The 16,784-nt window shown below is 40.8% G+C and overlaps 1 protein-coding gene across 6 annotated transcripts in view; it reads left to right on the top strand.

The window, feature by feature from the left end:
- Positions 1 to 11,783: 11,783 nt before the first annotated feature.
- kif21b (kinesin family member 21B) overlaps positions 11,784 to 16,784 on the top strand; it is an 85,384-nt gene continuing 80,383 nt past the window's right edge. For all 6 annotated transcript variants that reach the window (XM_088085319.1, XM_088085324.1, XM_088085347.1 and 3 more), the window contains exon 1: positions 11,784 to 12,186. In XM_088085319.1, coding sequence (XP_087941445.1) covers positions 12,146 to 12,186 — 41 coding nt within the window. In that variant the 5' untranslated portion in view covers positions 11,784 to 12,145. The remainder of the gene's footprint in view (positions 12,187 to 16,784) is intronic.

Here is a 16,784-nt window from a genome sequence, read left to right as displayed (position 1 = left end):
TGGTCAGCAGATCCACTCAGGTCAGAACAGGCCGTGGGGCAAGAAAGACGATTATCCTTTCACCTTTAAGGGAATAGGCTCCTTTATTTTGTTTTGTTTTGTTTTTTGTTTGTTCGTTTTCTTTATTTTTTTTGTCTTTGTACAGAAAATATTCAATCACATGAGAAACGATGCAGTTGCACAGACATACTTTTAGCCATACGAGTTGTAAACAAAACACCAACAAAGCCACTCTTTGTTGTAATTAAGGAACTTAAATTCAAAGATGTGGTTGATTTCAAAAATAGTTTGAATTGTGTACCCTGTAAAAAAATCTACTACTACCTAGTAGTAGTACTATCCAAATGTTTTTTCAGATGAAAGAAATTTTACATGATTTTAGAGGAATTTATATGTTCAAAGGACAGATAGTGGGGACTAATGACAGTTATTGTATTACAGTCAAAAGGGTTAGCTCATGGAAGAGCTGAAGAGTGGAACTGAAAGCATGTAGAAACATTTGATGAAGATAAAGACAGTTTTAAAAACAGCATAGTGAGGCACAGCAAAACGGGACAAGATGGGTTGCTTTTGATAGTGTGCTACTGTGTTTTCTGTACCAATGTGTTTTTTCTTTGTTTTGTAGTGTGTGAGTGTGTTTATTCTGATTTATCTGTTCTTGTTTGATATGATTGAGGTGTGTATGGTGAATACTCGGGTAGAAATTGGGAATATTCTTGTTTTTTGTGGGGTTTTTTTAGAAGAGGGCAAGATTTGATTAGTATTTACTTCCTCCTACGCCTTTTTGGATGTATTCTGGTGTTGTTTTATTTTTATTCTTCCATTTTATTTGTCATGTTTGAAATAACAATCTAAACAACCAAACAAAAAACCGCCCTTAACTGACTAAAACTAGTTTCAGGTTTTAATTTCTGTCGAGTCTTAGAACAATACCCATATGTAGGCCTACGTGTTTGACCTGTCCATAATCAACAGACAGTATTTGCTTGTTTAGCCAACAGAGAGAGATCAAATTAATTTTGAATGAAAAAGACACTTGAAAACGTCCAAATCACTCGTCGAATTGTTTTAGTTCCAATATCTGTTGTGTAAATTTAAGCAAAAGGTGCATATTTAATCATACAATGTATTTAAACGTAGCATTTTTGAAAACTTGTAATACGAAAAAAAGAATCGTCTTAATGTAAGCAATCAGTTGGGGAAGTTTCATCGTGATATCTATCATATCAAATATCTTGTTTGTCATCTATAAATGTACTGCTCATTTCTCACAATTATTTTTCCTTTTCACACTCAGAGCCAGAAATCTCCACACACACCACGCGTTCCACTTATATTCCTACCTTTTTTTTTTTGAAGGTTTTTACAGAGGGGGTTGTTCATACATGAATCATTGTTTGATTTATATAACATTTTATTCCAAAAAAACTGTCACAAATTTGATTTTTTCTAATGGCTGTTGATTTTTCTTTCAATTTGTGGAGTAATAAAAAGAGATATCCAAAATTCCTCCCATTTGACATAATCTGATATGTCAACAAAATGAAACAAGAATTTTGGACCAGCCTCATCCAATGTTCAGATTTCTGATCCTCATTGCGAAATAGGGCATACTTTGCATATTTAAGCATAATGTTTTGGAGAACTCTTAAGACAAAAAAACAATTATCTTAATGTAAGTAATCAACATGGATATCTATGAGTTAAAAGTTTAACCCAGTTCACCTGTAGTGTCTCACCTTGATTTGACTGCCTCAGACTGCTGCGTTTTGTCCCAGAGGATGAGGATTGTGGATTTTCTCTCCCATCACTTGCATAGGAATATTGTGAGGAAGGGCTTTCAGTGTACATAATTAATTTGTCTGTATGAAGTAAAGGTATGTGAGTATTGATTTAAGAACTTGTAACCTATCCTTCAGTCAAAACTTAAGACCAGGGGCTTAGCTTGGACCTCTCCAGGGGTCTAGATTTTCTTTTTAATAAACAAGCTCTATTTTGATGCTTTTTAATGAGCTCTGTCATCATATGTGCCCTTAAAATACTTTCTCCCCAAGATAATTATAAAAATCTGACTTTGAAAATATTAGAAGTTGTGAGTAGCAGGTATTAAGTGGACACAAGATACTTTGCAGCTGCTGTCATTAACATTACGAGCATTTTGTGTCGGCCCTGTGATAGTCTGGCGACCTGTCCAGGGTGTACCCCGCCTTCTGCCCGATGACAGCTGGGATTGGCTCTAATACAAAAAATACAAAATACAAAATTTTTTTTTTAAAGATTATTTTTTTGGGCTTTAATAGAAAAGACTTAGGGTGAAAGGCGGAGTGAGAAACAGACATATATATATATATATATAAAATATAAATATTGAGATCCAGGGATATTAATTAAATATTTCGGGCTAAAGCCTTGGACAGCCAAGCCAAATGATGCCGATGCTAAAGTCTAAGCCAGTAATGTTAATACACTCTGAGGGTCCACATAACATATTTGTAAGTACTACAGTTGAACACTAGGTGGAGCTACAGAGCTTCAGTGTAACTACGTCACCTGCTTGTTCCCCTCTTTCCCCATTTGTTCTCTACATACATCCATGATTTTCCCCCAAATCACTCTTTAGACAAGTCCCAAATCTAAAAGAAGACAGGATTTAGACCTTGTGTCTCTCCCCAACAGACTACAAGTGTTCCAATGAAACACCGCAGGAGGTCTGTATGTGTGGCAGCAGCAGCAGCAGCAGTGGTGGTGGTGGTGGTGGTGGTGGTGTTGAGGTAAGTGTCAGTGGTTCAGTGGTGGCAGAATTATTCAGATTTTATTTAATTTCTTTAACTTTTGTATGTTGAGTTGCATGACTAAACCGTACATCAATGACAGCTCTTTAATAAAAAAATAGTACTTGAGGAAAAGTACAGAAGTATCAGTGAAAAGTGTTTACATGTCAAAAGTAAAAGCACTAATAGTTATGCAAACAGCTCCCTTTCAGGGTGTTCTGTTATTACGTATAAATACATTATTGTATTAATATTTTTACTGATGCATTAGTAAGCACTTGGTCGTGGAACTGGTTGAGGTGGAGCTAATTTCAACCTCTATATATATGACTGGGTAGTTAAATATATAACAGTGACACATATTTTATAATATGATGGTTTGTTTTGTTTGTAAAATATCAATCTTCAAAGTAACTATAGCCATGGATTTTGAGATTATGAGACAATGGCCCCAGGCACAGATATGCAAAGGGCTCCACCACCTCTCCTACAAAGGAGTAAGACACACAGACTTTTGGCTGTTTTCACATCTCTGTAGTCATTATGCATCTTTTTGTGGGTTTGTGTCTTCTTGTGGTTGTTCTTTGTCTCTTTGAGGTAATTTTGTGTCTTTTTTTTTGTCATTTTGAGTCTCTCTGTGGTCAGTATGTCTTAACTTGATTTTTGACATTTTGCAAGTGAAGGCCAGGGGGCCCCCTGACACTTTGGGCCCCTGCGCCTGTCCCTGATAGGCCCGTTCAGTAATCCATCCATGACTGTAGCTGTCAAATGAATACAATATAACCAGTACAATATTCCCCTGGTGAAATTTAGTGGCTTATAAACCCAGGCTAGTATAAAGGAATGTTACATTTTCTTCATTTTTCTGTGTACTCACGTATTATTTGTTTAAAATATGTGCTGCGTCCTGCTCGAAATCACATCATTAATCATAAAAAAAAAAACACCTGATATATCACATCCTCTACATTTATTTGCAACATTAAAAGTCAAAGCACTGTGAAAATGCATGTTTGCGGTGCTTTGTTACAGTCACATTATATTATTATTTCCTGCATGCATTTCACACGTATCAAAAGAGAAGTTGTGCTGCCATCTGTAACACTCCACAGTCACATAGTGTCTCTCTCTCCCATGGATTTATTCTCAGTGTTGGCTCACATACTTTAGCGCTGCAACAATACATGAATGTCCTGACTTAAAGCTGCACTTTCTCACGCTTTATGCTGACATATTTGACCTTTTGGTAGCTTTCAGATCTTAATCATCCAGTACTTCAGCGCAGAAATCGTCTTGGTGACTGAATTATGTGATCATCTTAGAGCTTGATTTTTTGACCTTGAATCCATAATGTATCCTTAGACCTGGCTTTGATGTTTGCTTGCTCCTAGTTGAGTCCCACTTTCTTTTTTTTCTTCTTATTGGTGATCTGGTACATGTAATAAGTTATATATGGATCTGCAGCAGTGTGTGTGCACACGTCTTTGTCTGTGTTTGAGTGTGGGCGCTGGCATGTCAATGCACTTAGCTTTATTAAGTGATACCGCCCCAGAGTGAGAGGGAGGTTGTTTATAATCAAGTTATTCAGCAGCAATCCAATTTTCCGATACAGAATGGAGTGAGATTTCATGTGTGTGTGTGTGTGTTTGTGTGATGCTGGGATTTAATGCTTTTCTTGTGCGTGTGTGTGTGTGTTTTTATTATGTGTGTGCATGCCTGTCTTTCCTGTATGAATGCATAATGTGATCAAACATGTTAGTCACAGCTCTCTAAGTGGATACATTAACTTTAATGTTCCATAACAGTGAAAATACAGTAAATCATGAGTAAGACCCTGCTGACACTGGTCTGTTCACATATGGTAGATGCTGTAGAAACATTAAATACAATCTATTTTACCACAGAAACATTCTTTTTAACAGAAGGGATTAAACGCAGGGATTACTGAACAGGTCTATCGGGCGCAGGTCATGGAGCCCAAAGTGTTGTTGGGGGGGGGGTAGGAACAAAATAACCAAAAGGAGGACTCAAAATGGCTACAAATCAACACAAATGGACCAAAAAAAGGACACAAAATTAGCCCAAAGAGACTGAAAAAGTACCTCAGTAAAACACAAATTACCTCAGAGACCAAAGGAATGAAAAAAAACACACACATAACCACAAGATGAAACAAAATGACTACAAAGAGACGTATAACAACTACAAAAAGACACAAAACAACCACAAAGAGAAACAAAAAGACTACAAGAGTACAAAAAACTGCAAGGTGAAACAAAATGACTACAAAGTGACACAATACAGCTACAAAGAGACACAAACAGTCAAAAGGAGACACAAAATGACTACAAATTGACAAGAAAAAGACACAGATTTACCTCGGAAAGACCTAAACAAACCCAAAAGGACGCATAACAACCACAAGGCGACACAAAATTACCACAGATACTGATAATAACTCCAAGAAGATAGTAAAAACATCCACAAGGAGACACAAAATGACCACAAAAAGACACAAAACAACCGTAAGGCAAAACTCAAAACTAAAAAGTGTCACAAAAGGACCAGCAAGAGACACAAAACTACCTCAAAGAGACTCAAAATTACCTTAGTAAGACAAATTTACTTCAGTCCCAAATGAAAACAAAAAGACCCAAATGAATACATAGCCATAAGGAGACACAAGATGACTACAAAAAAACAAAAAAAAAACGGACTAAATTACATATAATGTCTACCAAGAGACAAAAAAAAGTCCACAAACACATGAAATGACCCAAAATAACAACGAGACACAAAATCAACTCAAAGTCTGTATGTCCCACTTGTAGGAGAGGTGATGGGGCCCTTTGCACATCTGTGCCCAGAGGCACATTGTCTCATAATCCAGCCACGGAAGCTGCCCACCAGAGAAGTTGAAATAGAAGCATATTTAAAGAAAACTGAGTCTTAGTTTAAGCTATCAACAAAGCCCTGGTGCTTCTGTGGCTTCAGGGGGAATTCAGTAGTCTGGTGATGCTCCTGACTGTATCTTCCATCTTGCCTGAAGTGGAAGTTGTATGTATGTGTGTGATTAACCTTTTACAAGCTCTTTAGGCCTATTGGCTCTGTGAGCCTCTGAGAGCACAAAGAGGCTTTTCTGCCATTTCAGCATCTCTTCCTGTCCCTTTCTACCCGCCAGCTTTAGAGGCTGTTTCCATAGAAACGAGGTTCAGGATGCCACCCGAAAGATGAGAGGGGAGGTGATGGGGTAACATGACAAAGAGGTTGAGACTATGAAATAATTTGGTAATGATACTAATTCAGTGACAAATTGCTACTGCAATGGGTGTGTGAAATTAGCTTTTGATCTGCTTTTATGAATCATTTAAATCAATTCAGTTAAATTTCTGGCATCAGGAAGGGGATTTTTTTCCTGAATTCCAGTGTTTCGAAGACTTTTTCAAATTTTCATTGTAATACACACATTCACATAAGTGTTATGGGTAATTTCCACCCAGATGTATTTTGCACATGCAAAGAATGGATATCAAAAATTTTGAGTATCATGTAAATTATTATGTTTTATGTTTAAAGTAGTTGTGACAGCTTGTTCCTGGAGCTGTGGGCAGCTCTGCTGTCACAGATGGACTCTATTAGTCTTTTGTAAATGTGTGAGTAACAGCATGCAGTTGGTTTGGGGCAGGGGACCAAAGAACAACCACTCCTTGTTGACCCTCTCCTCTCTCATCTCACACACACACACACACACACACACACACACATATGTATATATACACACTTGCACACACACTGTGGCTGGCCTCATGCCCTGTGATGCAGCAGCAAATCAGTCAATGAGTCTCACTACCCCTCCCCGAAGCTCTAGCAGTCACTGTGAGCCACCCTCACCCCAGCCGTCCACGCGGTCACGGCCCAGCAGGAAGCATTGGAGCCTGGGCAAGAAATGGAGCAAAGTGTGGGTCAGCATGTGCCCTGGGGAAGGAAGCTGGAATGTAGGTCTGATCTACAGGGGATCATGTTCATGACTCATTACTGATCACCCACCACTGTTATATCCTTTGGTGACTGGTGATGTACATGTGACTTCATACATGATCTATATGCAGGCTCCTCTGGGCTCTCGTGCATGCACCCTTAAAGTGCAGTATGTTGCTTTTTCTAAGGTTCTTATGTAAGCGTTTATGAGCCATGAATGGGTATTAAACCTCACAGACAGATCAATATCAGAAAAATATAAGAATGATAGTAAACTAATGATTATCCTATTGGGAAACAGTTTAAATGTTGTTTGTGTCCTGCAGGTGAAACAGTTTAATTAAGTGATTAGTTGTGTAATGTAGCTGTGAGAAATGAACAGTAGATGTTTATTGAATTTTCCTAAAGATCATATCATCAAAAAGTACTTTGATTAAACACACACATCATCAACTACCACGCTGAACCCAAACATCTAAACTATCATCACATAGTTGATATCGAGATTTTGAATAAACTACTGCCACACAGTTGTTTGCCTCCGGGCAACAGTCAAGTTGCACTTACATCCATGTCTGTGAAAACACTGAGGCTTCGCACACGTCTTCCTCCGGCAGCACTCGGGACAACCAGCACAGTTTCAAGATGGGCACCCAAGGTTCTTGAGATATAGTCAAAAACATGTTTCATGACGTCACCGTCACCTTTACCTTTTATCTTCGACCGCCAGATTCCAAGTGGACGCTTGTGCCAAATTTAAGGAAACTCCCTCAAGGTCATCTTCAGATATTGCGTTCACAAAAATGACCTTGACCTTTGAACACCAAATTCTAATCAGCTCATCATTGAATCCAAGTATATGTTTGTGTCAAACTTGAAGAGATTTCCTCAGGTGTTCTTGAGATATCTCTTTCACAAGAATGAGACAAATGCAAGGTCACCGTGACCTTGGCCTTTGACCATCAAAATCTAATCGATTCATCCTTGAGTCCACTGGAACGTTTGTGCCAAATCTGAAGAAATTCCCTTAATGTGTTCTTGAGATATTGTGTGACGAGATCATAGGGACCTGGACTTTTGACCTTTGACCACCAAAATCTAATCAGCACATTGTTGAGTCCAAGGTAATGTGTCAGATTTGAAGAAATTCCCTTGAGGAATTCTTGAGATATCGCATTCACAAGAATATGCTGGACCGACAGACTATATATAATATAACGCCTCTGGCCTTGGCTATCGCTATCGCAGAAGCATGAAAATACTGTAGTATTTTAAATATTTGATATTACCCAGCTAAGAGTAGACTAAAGGCCCTCACTACTTTCCACTGTAAGCATGTGACAGCCAAACTCTACGGGGTGATGGGACAAAGCTCTACAGGGGGTCCAGCACTGCCAAGAACTGAAAGGGCCCTGCTCTGCTTTATGTCACAGCAGCTGACACACATAAATCCAAACCACATAGGCAGCTCCTCTGTCACACACGCGCAAACATAATACACAGACACTCAGTCATGTAGGAGGGAAGAAAAAAACATGAAACAACTGTGCGTAATTCAAGTTCTTTCTTTTAGGCTGTGTACCTCTTGTGAGCTGGTGAATCTTCAAATGTGTGTTTGCGTAATCCTGGCCAATTCAAACAGTTTTGTTACGGTAAAGAATGGGGGATTAGATTATGGAGCTTCAAAGCCAAATATAGAAAATGCATGTGAGGGATTATAGACACATCAAAGAATAAGGATGGAGAATAAATTAGGGTGCAGTTTCATCTTCCATCTCCCTCTCTCTGTCTCGTTTCTCATCTTTCTCACTGAAAGAGGCAATGAAATGCACAGGTTCGTTTTTTGCTTAATTCAACACACTGGCCTTATATATGGGTTTTACGCGTCTTTGTGTATGTATGATGGCATATAGTATTGGCAATTTGGCTGTGTTTTTCAGCATTATGTATATATTGGTGTCTTTTACATTATTTTTCCATCAGTGTGGCTACAAAATATGTCACATTTCAAAATGATATATTCAACATTTGAAAAACGGCCACAAAAAGATTGGGTACATTAAAGTTATGAGTCATAATTCTTGTTTTCGGGTCAGGATATAATCACAGGCTGCAGAAATGAGAAGATGGGCCAAAAGCAATGTTCATGAAGTGTGTGTGTGTGTGTGTGTGTGTGTGTGTGTGTGGGTGTGTGTGTGTGTGTGTGTGTGTGTGTGTGTGTGTGTGTGTGTGTGTGTGTGTGTGTGTGTGTGTCAGTCACTGGAAGAAGTAAAGTGTCATATTCAAAGACGGGAGCCTGAATTGCTGACTCCTCCGTGACTGACAGAACCCGAGGGCGGCTGGAATGATTGTGTTTGAATGCCTCTTATGCAATTAGGGTGCTGTTATTTTGACTATATGAAGCCCTAAATGTAGGGATTATGCTGCAGTTTGGCAATTGCAATACTAAAATATCTTCAGGGTTTAAAAACCCACACAGTACGGTTATGAAATGTGCTTTTTTACATTGTAGAGCGCTGAGGACGAGGAACAAATCAGCCAGAGTGGATATGAAAACTGCAAACATGTCTGAAGAGGAATAAAAGACACCTTACATATGCTAAGGAGCGGAGTGCAGCCTAATTATGTAATTGCTGGTCTTGAAAGTTCACCAGACGAAGCATGATGAGAGTGTGTTTGTGTGTGAACACCACTCTTGTTTGTGTATTTTGTTGTGCGCGGTGGCTGGTGGCCAGTTCCCGGCAGATCTGGGAGGATTGTGGCTTTATTCTCATAACTGGATGTTAATCTTGTGTGGAATCCAGCACTGCTTCCGGGGAACGTCGCCTGTGCAGCACTAACATCGCCACCTGGTCCTCGGGACACTAACACACACACAAACACACACTGTTATAGAGTCATAAGCTCCTCTGTGCTCACAGAGTGGGTTTATAGTTCATGCAATCATTCGCAGACTGAGTTTCATTACATAAAAGTGATTGTTGGTGGCTGTGCAGGGACAGAAAGCAGTGTCTCTTATTCACCAGTTAGCTGAGCTGGAGTCTATATGACCTTACAGTTGAATAGAAAATATGCCACCTAGATAAAGTTGTGTGTTTCTGTAATTGTGAAATAGTTACAGAACCATGTTTGTGTCATATTGGGAAATAACTTGCTGCAACTCTGACATGACTGTTGTTGGCAAACTGTCAGTACTGAGCATGAGTCATTGATAATAAGGAGGATGAGGATTTGGAAAAGTTGGATTTTTTTTTTTTTGCGGCAAGTGTAGATTTTAATCCTGCCAAGTCAAAACACTGCCAACATCACTGACAGCTGTAGTAGCACTGAACATTTGGTAAAGTCGTTTTGCAAGGATCTGTTTAAAAAAAACAAAATGCACCTGGCTGTGTGTCAGCATGGGAAACAGAATCAAGGAGGGAAATTAATAAAAATTGGTGGCGTATATTTAGGAGGAACATCATGTCAGTTTGACTCTAAAAGAAAGGATTTTCATCATCAATTTCCCCTTTTCAAGAAATCTGACTCAGCAGGACAGGGAAGTGGGCAGAGTGTAACTTCCCATTCAAACCAGCGCAAATTAACTCCATCCCTTGCGAGAACATAATAACCTCTGCATGAGTTTCAACCTTTGACCCTTTAGGCGTTTTCGGCCCCTCCTTTCCGTCATGGGAACAGTCTCCCCCTGTTTATGGCAGTTTAACGGACCTCAGATGTCGCCGCCAGCAATCGGTGTGTGTAGGTGTGTGTGATCTCTGCTGCCCGCTGTGGGTGTGTCGCTGGGCGGGGCCACAAAGGTTCATATTACACGCTGATTGGTCTTTAATGTTCGATGAAGGCGGGGCTAATTCAGTCATTGGCCCAACTGCCCGTCCATTAAATGCGATTATGCTGCGTTCAGGGACTCCTCGTATTATTGTGTTATAATAGAAAATGCATTTAAATTGAAAACAGCACTTTGCTTCATTTTCATATGACCTTTTGTGCAGTGTTAGAATTTTAAAAGTTCATGTATGGCATTTAGGTACTATTTTAAGGTGCTTGTACTTGATTATTTTCATTTCATCTTATTTCCACTACACTACATTTTATTTCAGACACAAGCACTTTTCACTACTCCGCTATATTTTGCATCAGCTACAATATTCTGATAAGAGGGGCCATTAAGCTTCAAATGAGTACTTTACATTTGATACCTTATGTGTAGCTAAAAAATACTTAAGTAGGCTTATTTGTACTTGTAATTTGTTTTTGTTTTGCTTTGTATTGCGGTATTGCTATACTTCTATAAAGGAGCACTACAAAAGCTGTGAAAACAGCTAAAGAATGTATTTTGAGGCTCTGATGATAGCTCTCCAAAATTTGAAACAAAGCAAAACATTAATAAAGTAATACAAAACCAAAACCTGAATATGTCATCATATTTATCTGAGATAAGGCAGTTTAAGTTGGGGGCTGAAAGAAGTTGTGGAAAGTGAGGAAATAATGTAAGACGATATCAAGCTGCATTGTGGGAAATGTAGTACTAAGTATTTTTGGATCTTGACCCATACAGGGCACTGAAAGTCTGGTCATTTCAGCCTCTGTTGCATAAATTTTGACCATTTTTGTTTTAAAATGACTCTTGAGAGTCCCCCAAAATTCACTGAAAGTGACATAGTAAATGGCTGGAATATCCATTTATGTACAGGATCTTTTTCCACTGAAGCTTTGTGTGCCTCTATAGCACATGCGTCATGTTTAGGAGATGTCTTGCATTTGCAAACTAATACAGACCTAATTCTAATCAGTATCCATGGTTATGGGTTGAGTTTGGCAAGTGGTAAATAATTAGGGCCTATCTAACCTTTTTGCATTTTAATCTTATTTCCGGGCGAAATTATCCTCCATATACCTCTGTAATGTAGACTACTGTTAGTTTGAAGGTATTGCTATCAATTTCAGAGGTGCACTAACACTCCGAAGGTGTACCCAGTATTTCCGACAGCCCCTGAAGGCAGCATTACCCCCTACAGTTTACGGTCTCAGCTCCGATTCAACGTGATCGCGTCTCTCAGAGCAGCGCTGTGGTTTCTGTGAGGAGCGCTCACACGCTTCGCCCTTATACGCACTTTAAACAGGATGTGGCAACTGAGACAGACTACGGAAAGACAAAAAAGCGGGTTAAACACTGCGATGTGACGAACACCAGTGAGCCAAAAAAAATGACCACCACCACAGCGGAGCACAGCACAGGAGGAGTCCCGATGAGGCAGCTCACCGCCGGCAGGTCTTGACGGCTACTCCCGCTGACCTGAGACGCCCAGCACCACCGCAGCACCGCGCGCTTTACACACACTGAAAACCCAACATAGCCCAAATCCCCCATATCTCATTGGTGAACCTTGAAAACGACAATGGCGAGCCAGGGCGACTGCTGTGTGAAGGTTGCATTGAGGTAAGCCTCCGACGTCTGTCTGCTGGAAATCTGCCGACCTTAGCAGACCACATTGTGTCTGTGCCTCCTGGCGATTAATTAAATGCATCCTGCACACCTATAGTCTCATTTGACACTCCTACTGTCTGTGCTTATGCAGGATAAAGCTACACAGAAGAGCATGACACCTTGTTTTGTAATGCATGGGTGGTGCTCTGCTCAGTATTGATAAGGCAAAGCATGTGCCAGCACCACGCTATCTCTGTATGATTGTTTTCATGTTGGGGGGCATAAGTCCTACACAACCTTAGTCCTTTTTTGTGAGGAGGGGAGCTTGCATTGATGATTTAACATTGGGTGAAGTGACAAGGGCAGCTGCAGCCAGGTGCAGGGAGGAGAATGGGCGTTTCTCCTCAAACCAATTTTTGTATTCTCAAAGGCAACTACCTGCAATTTCACCTTATCATAACCAGTGATACATTTTACATGTGCATGGCTGCTCAGCAACCAGCTTTTGAAAGCAAAAGCTTTTTTTTACCCTGCCTCTGCAAATGAATCGTGCACAAAGAGATGCTCTCCTTCAGAGCTGTGTCATTCACTGCCTTTGTTGGAAATGCACCCAGAAGCTCGGGTAGCAGAGCAGCTTTTGGATTTGCATCAGGAGATATTAGCAGCCCATCCACTGTGTGTGCCAAGAGACTAAATGCAGATAGAGAGAGAGAGAGCACATAAATGTGCATGTGCTGGCACTGGACGCCTCTTAAACTCATGACTTGAGTGTGATGGGGGCTGCGTCTGCTCATTTTGCAGTGTGTGGAGCTGAGGCGGTGGTCTGACAGAGGCACTGTCCTATAACTCAGACTCTGCCACAAAAGCTAATGAATCCTATTGGTCATTCTGAGAGTCCATTGTGAGAAGATTAAGAGAAAATAGGCGCACACCCTCTCTTATTGCAAAAATGTAAAGCAAATGCAACAAAGTACTAGTGAAATTTTTGTTTTCTTCATCAAGAACTCCTTTGAGATCCTCCGTCAAAGTGGGGGTAGAGGATGGGGGGTCGGCCCAGTGCAGCAGCCTTTTAAGATGAACCTTACAACTGATGGCCCCATTTCCCCAGGGGAGGTTTCAGAATCACTTGTCAATCAGCCGTTGAGTGAATCTCCTTTGTGCTTGTTCACAGCGGCAACTGTAACAGGATGTGGGGTGATGTGTTGCCAAAAAAAGTCAAAGAGAAAAGGTGAAAAGAGAAGTCACTGAGACAGCTGGTGGCTGCTGCTCAACTGAAGTTATTGATTTAAGTCTGGAGAGCAGAGGCTTCTTGTGGAAGTGAATGAGAGGAGGTGACATATAGCTTACGCACACTGCCCGTATGCCCGCATGTTAAGCTTTCTCAATCTTTTTTGAGGTGATGCAATATTGACATGATCATCATTGTGAGGATATTGCCAAACGTAACCAGAGAGGGCCAAATGAACACAGAGGGCATTATCACAATGGTACTTTTGAAGGAGCAGTTTGTATGATTCGGTGGCATTTAATGGTGAGGATTGCAAATTGTAACCAGCTAAAACTTCTCCCATGTGCCAAGTAGGAACTCCTGGTTAAGATTCAAGGTTTTAGGCGGAAGCTATATTATCTGCAGAGTTCTCTCCCTCTCCAAAACAAATGGACCAGATGATTAGATCAGTATTTCTCTAAAGCTGGTTGGCTTGTCGCAGACAGACTGCTATACCAGCACCTAGTTTGTGCTCACCTTTAATTCTCTGATAACTTAGGATACAGAGTTGAGCCAAGTCATCCGCAGAGGTTTCTTCCTCTCATAAACAAACAAATCCAGTGATTTAAACCATTAAAAATATCAAATAACAGGGTGTCAGTGGCTGAGTAGATAAAGCAGGTGCCTCGTGAATAAAGGCAGTGTCCTTGCCACAGCAGCCTCAGGTTCAACTCCCGCTTAAGGCCCTTTGCTGCATGTCATCCCTGCTCTCTCTCCCCTTTCACACTATTGATCTGTCCTATCTAATAAAGGCTAAAATGCCCAAAAAATAACCTTTATAGATATATATATATATATATATATTGAATAACATAGTTCCACTTTAAAAATCAATGTTTCTTCAATGTCGTTTGGCTTGTTACAGATAGACCACTTTCCCAAAAAAGGCATGGTCACATTTTTCTCCACACATTTAGGAAGTTGTAACTGGGAGCCGAATTATCCACAAAAGTCTCTTTCTTTCCAAAACAAACGGACGCAGTGTTTAAAGCCGGTTAAAACGCTGAATAAAGCAGTTTCACATTAAATGAATGGTTTCTGAAATGCTGCTTGGCATGTCGCAGACAGGCTGCTAGCCCAGCACCTCATGTGTGTTTTTCCCTTGATAACTTAAGATGCAGAAACTCAGGAGGGTTTTAGGAGGAGATGAACTATCCACAGAGGTCCATACCTCTCCAAAACAAACAGAGCTGGTGATTTAAAGCAGAACAAACACAGAATAGAGCAGTTTCAGGTTAAAAATGAGTGTTTTTTTGACTGCTTGTTGCAGGGGTGCTGCTAACTATGGTGGCTGACATGAAAACCTGAATGGTGCTATCTAGGGCCAGTGTTAAGTTTGTCCGTTCTGGGCTAGTGTGAAAAAAAATGGCAATGCAACATAGTAATGTCTGTGAATGAAGACCTGCTCTCAATGTAGACATAAACGGCTCATTCTAAGGTAACGAAAACACAACAAATCTTATTTTGGCTCTAACACAACAAATAAAACATATCATACTATATTCTATTTCTGCCAATATATCCCCCTAAATCCTACAAACTGCACCCTCAAATCAGTTTTATTAGCAGAAACTTCACGTTGTAATTTAAAAGTTTGCATAATTACATGACATGCTGGTGGGCGAGCTGCTCCTTTTCATCATGTGTGATCTGCGTGTGTATTTACATGCCTTGTGAGTGCCACCAAAAGCGTCTGAGTGTTTGACAGGAAATGGGAAGCCTACAAATAAACACACGGAGAAGGATAACTTCCTGCCGCATAAGCGACAGTTTTCCCAATGACCGATGAGTGCTTTTTTCTTCCCTGAGAAAGTCAACTGCTGATAAGAGGGGATGGTGTTTAATTGCTCCCATGTTGTGCAGCCCTTGGGCAGGCTGCGTAAGGCTTGGGGCCCTGTGTTTGTGTGTGTGAGCATGCATTTGGAGGGCAATGAGGTTGTCTTTAGGCCCAACCAACACACACACACACACACACATACACATACACAGTCTGCGTCGCCAGCATCCATTTCCTGAATGTCTGCGCTGCCTTCCCTAAACAATGGCTGTGTAACCAGTGACATGACCTACAATCCTGCATTCAGACCTGACTGCCTGAGGAGTGGACGTGGATATGACACACACACACACACACACACACACACACACACACACACACACACAAACTTAAGTCAGTGCTTCTGCATTGCAGTCAAGTCAAACATGACGACATGCATGTAATGTAACTCCCTCCTAAGTGGCTGTCGCTAAATTGCTTCTGGCTCGGCTGTTTCATCTTCGTACAGCTGCCTCCGCTCAAAAGAAAAGCTTAGTCTGATACAAACAGGCTATAGGGATAAGAAGACTCCTACATTTCCTGAGTCTCGCCCATTTGAACCCCCACACACACTCACAATCATGCACAGACATACACGCGGTTTCACTTCACCTCGAGGGTGCCTCCACCCCTCGGTGATGTTAAGTTGAGTGCTGCACTTGCTCCGATTGACAGCTTTATGTTGGGCTCTGAGCGTGCGTGTGCTGCTATAAATGTCAGTAATTCAGCTTTTGTGTGTATGCATGTACGCTAGGAGTAACTTGACATGAGAGTTACGAGCAGCGTGTTAATTGCCATCTGCATTTCGATCTCTGTCTTCTCTGCAGCTTTGCCACCTTCAGAGCGGCAAGTGACTCTTGTCTTCCACCGAAGTGCTAAGTCAGCCTCCGTAGCTGCGTATAAATAGACACAGAGACCAATCTGTTTAGTGCTGTTGTGGTCTTTGACCTTGTGACTGCTGCTTGATGTTCTCACCTTAACAGAGTCTATTCAAGGCTTCACTAAACATTTGATTTGAGATCTGTTGTGAGAAATGACCTGAGGAAAGTGATTACTTGTGCGTTTCATGCATTTGTGGAAGGTGATGGCGTGGAAATGGAGCACAAAATATTCAGTGTTCTTTCAGAACCCACAGGTGGATGACTGGGGCGTTTTGGAAAGTTATGACGCAGTGTGCTGTAGCTTAGAGGCGATGGGAGCTCAGCTGAGAAAAAGATTATCTTTCATCTCTCTGGTTTTCATTTAACAGTTTCATCAACTGTGGAAACACACAAGTTTTTCATAAATCTATAAAAGTTTTACAGACTTACACAACCCCGTGACCAAAACACTGACTTCAAAACAAAACAGGAGTAGCGAAATACAACTGCGGAAGAGGCCCCTCACAGCTGATGCACAAAGGCTTTAAATGGGAGTTTTTTTTGTTGTAGGACGTATGTCCTGTGTCGGCCACCAGTCTCGCCTGTTTCCTGTGTGTGTTAACGGTTTGCCACACAGGCTCTGTCTGGGTTACACAGCTCCCTGGGG

Source organism: Plectropomus leopardus, chromosome 2 (genome assembly GCF_026936395.1).
Source record: "Plectropomus leopardus strain MGB_pleo_1.0 chromosome 2, ASM2693639v1, whole genome shotgun sequence".
Classification (NCBI taxonomy): Eukaryota; Metazoa; Chordata; class Actinopteri; order Perciformes; family Serranidae; genus Plectropomus; species Plectropomus leopardus.
The sequence above is the reverse complement of the archived record's forward strand: the minus strand, read 5'-3'. Positions and strand labels throughout refer to the sequence as shown.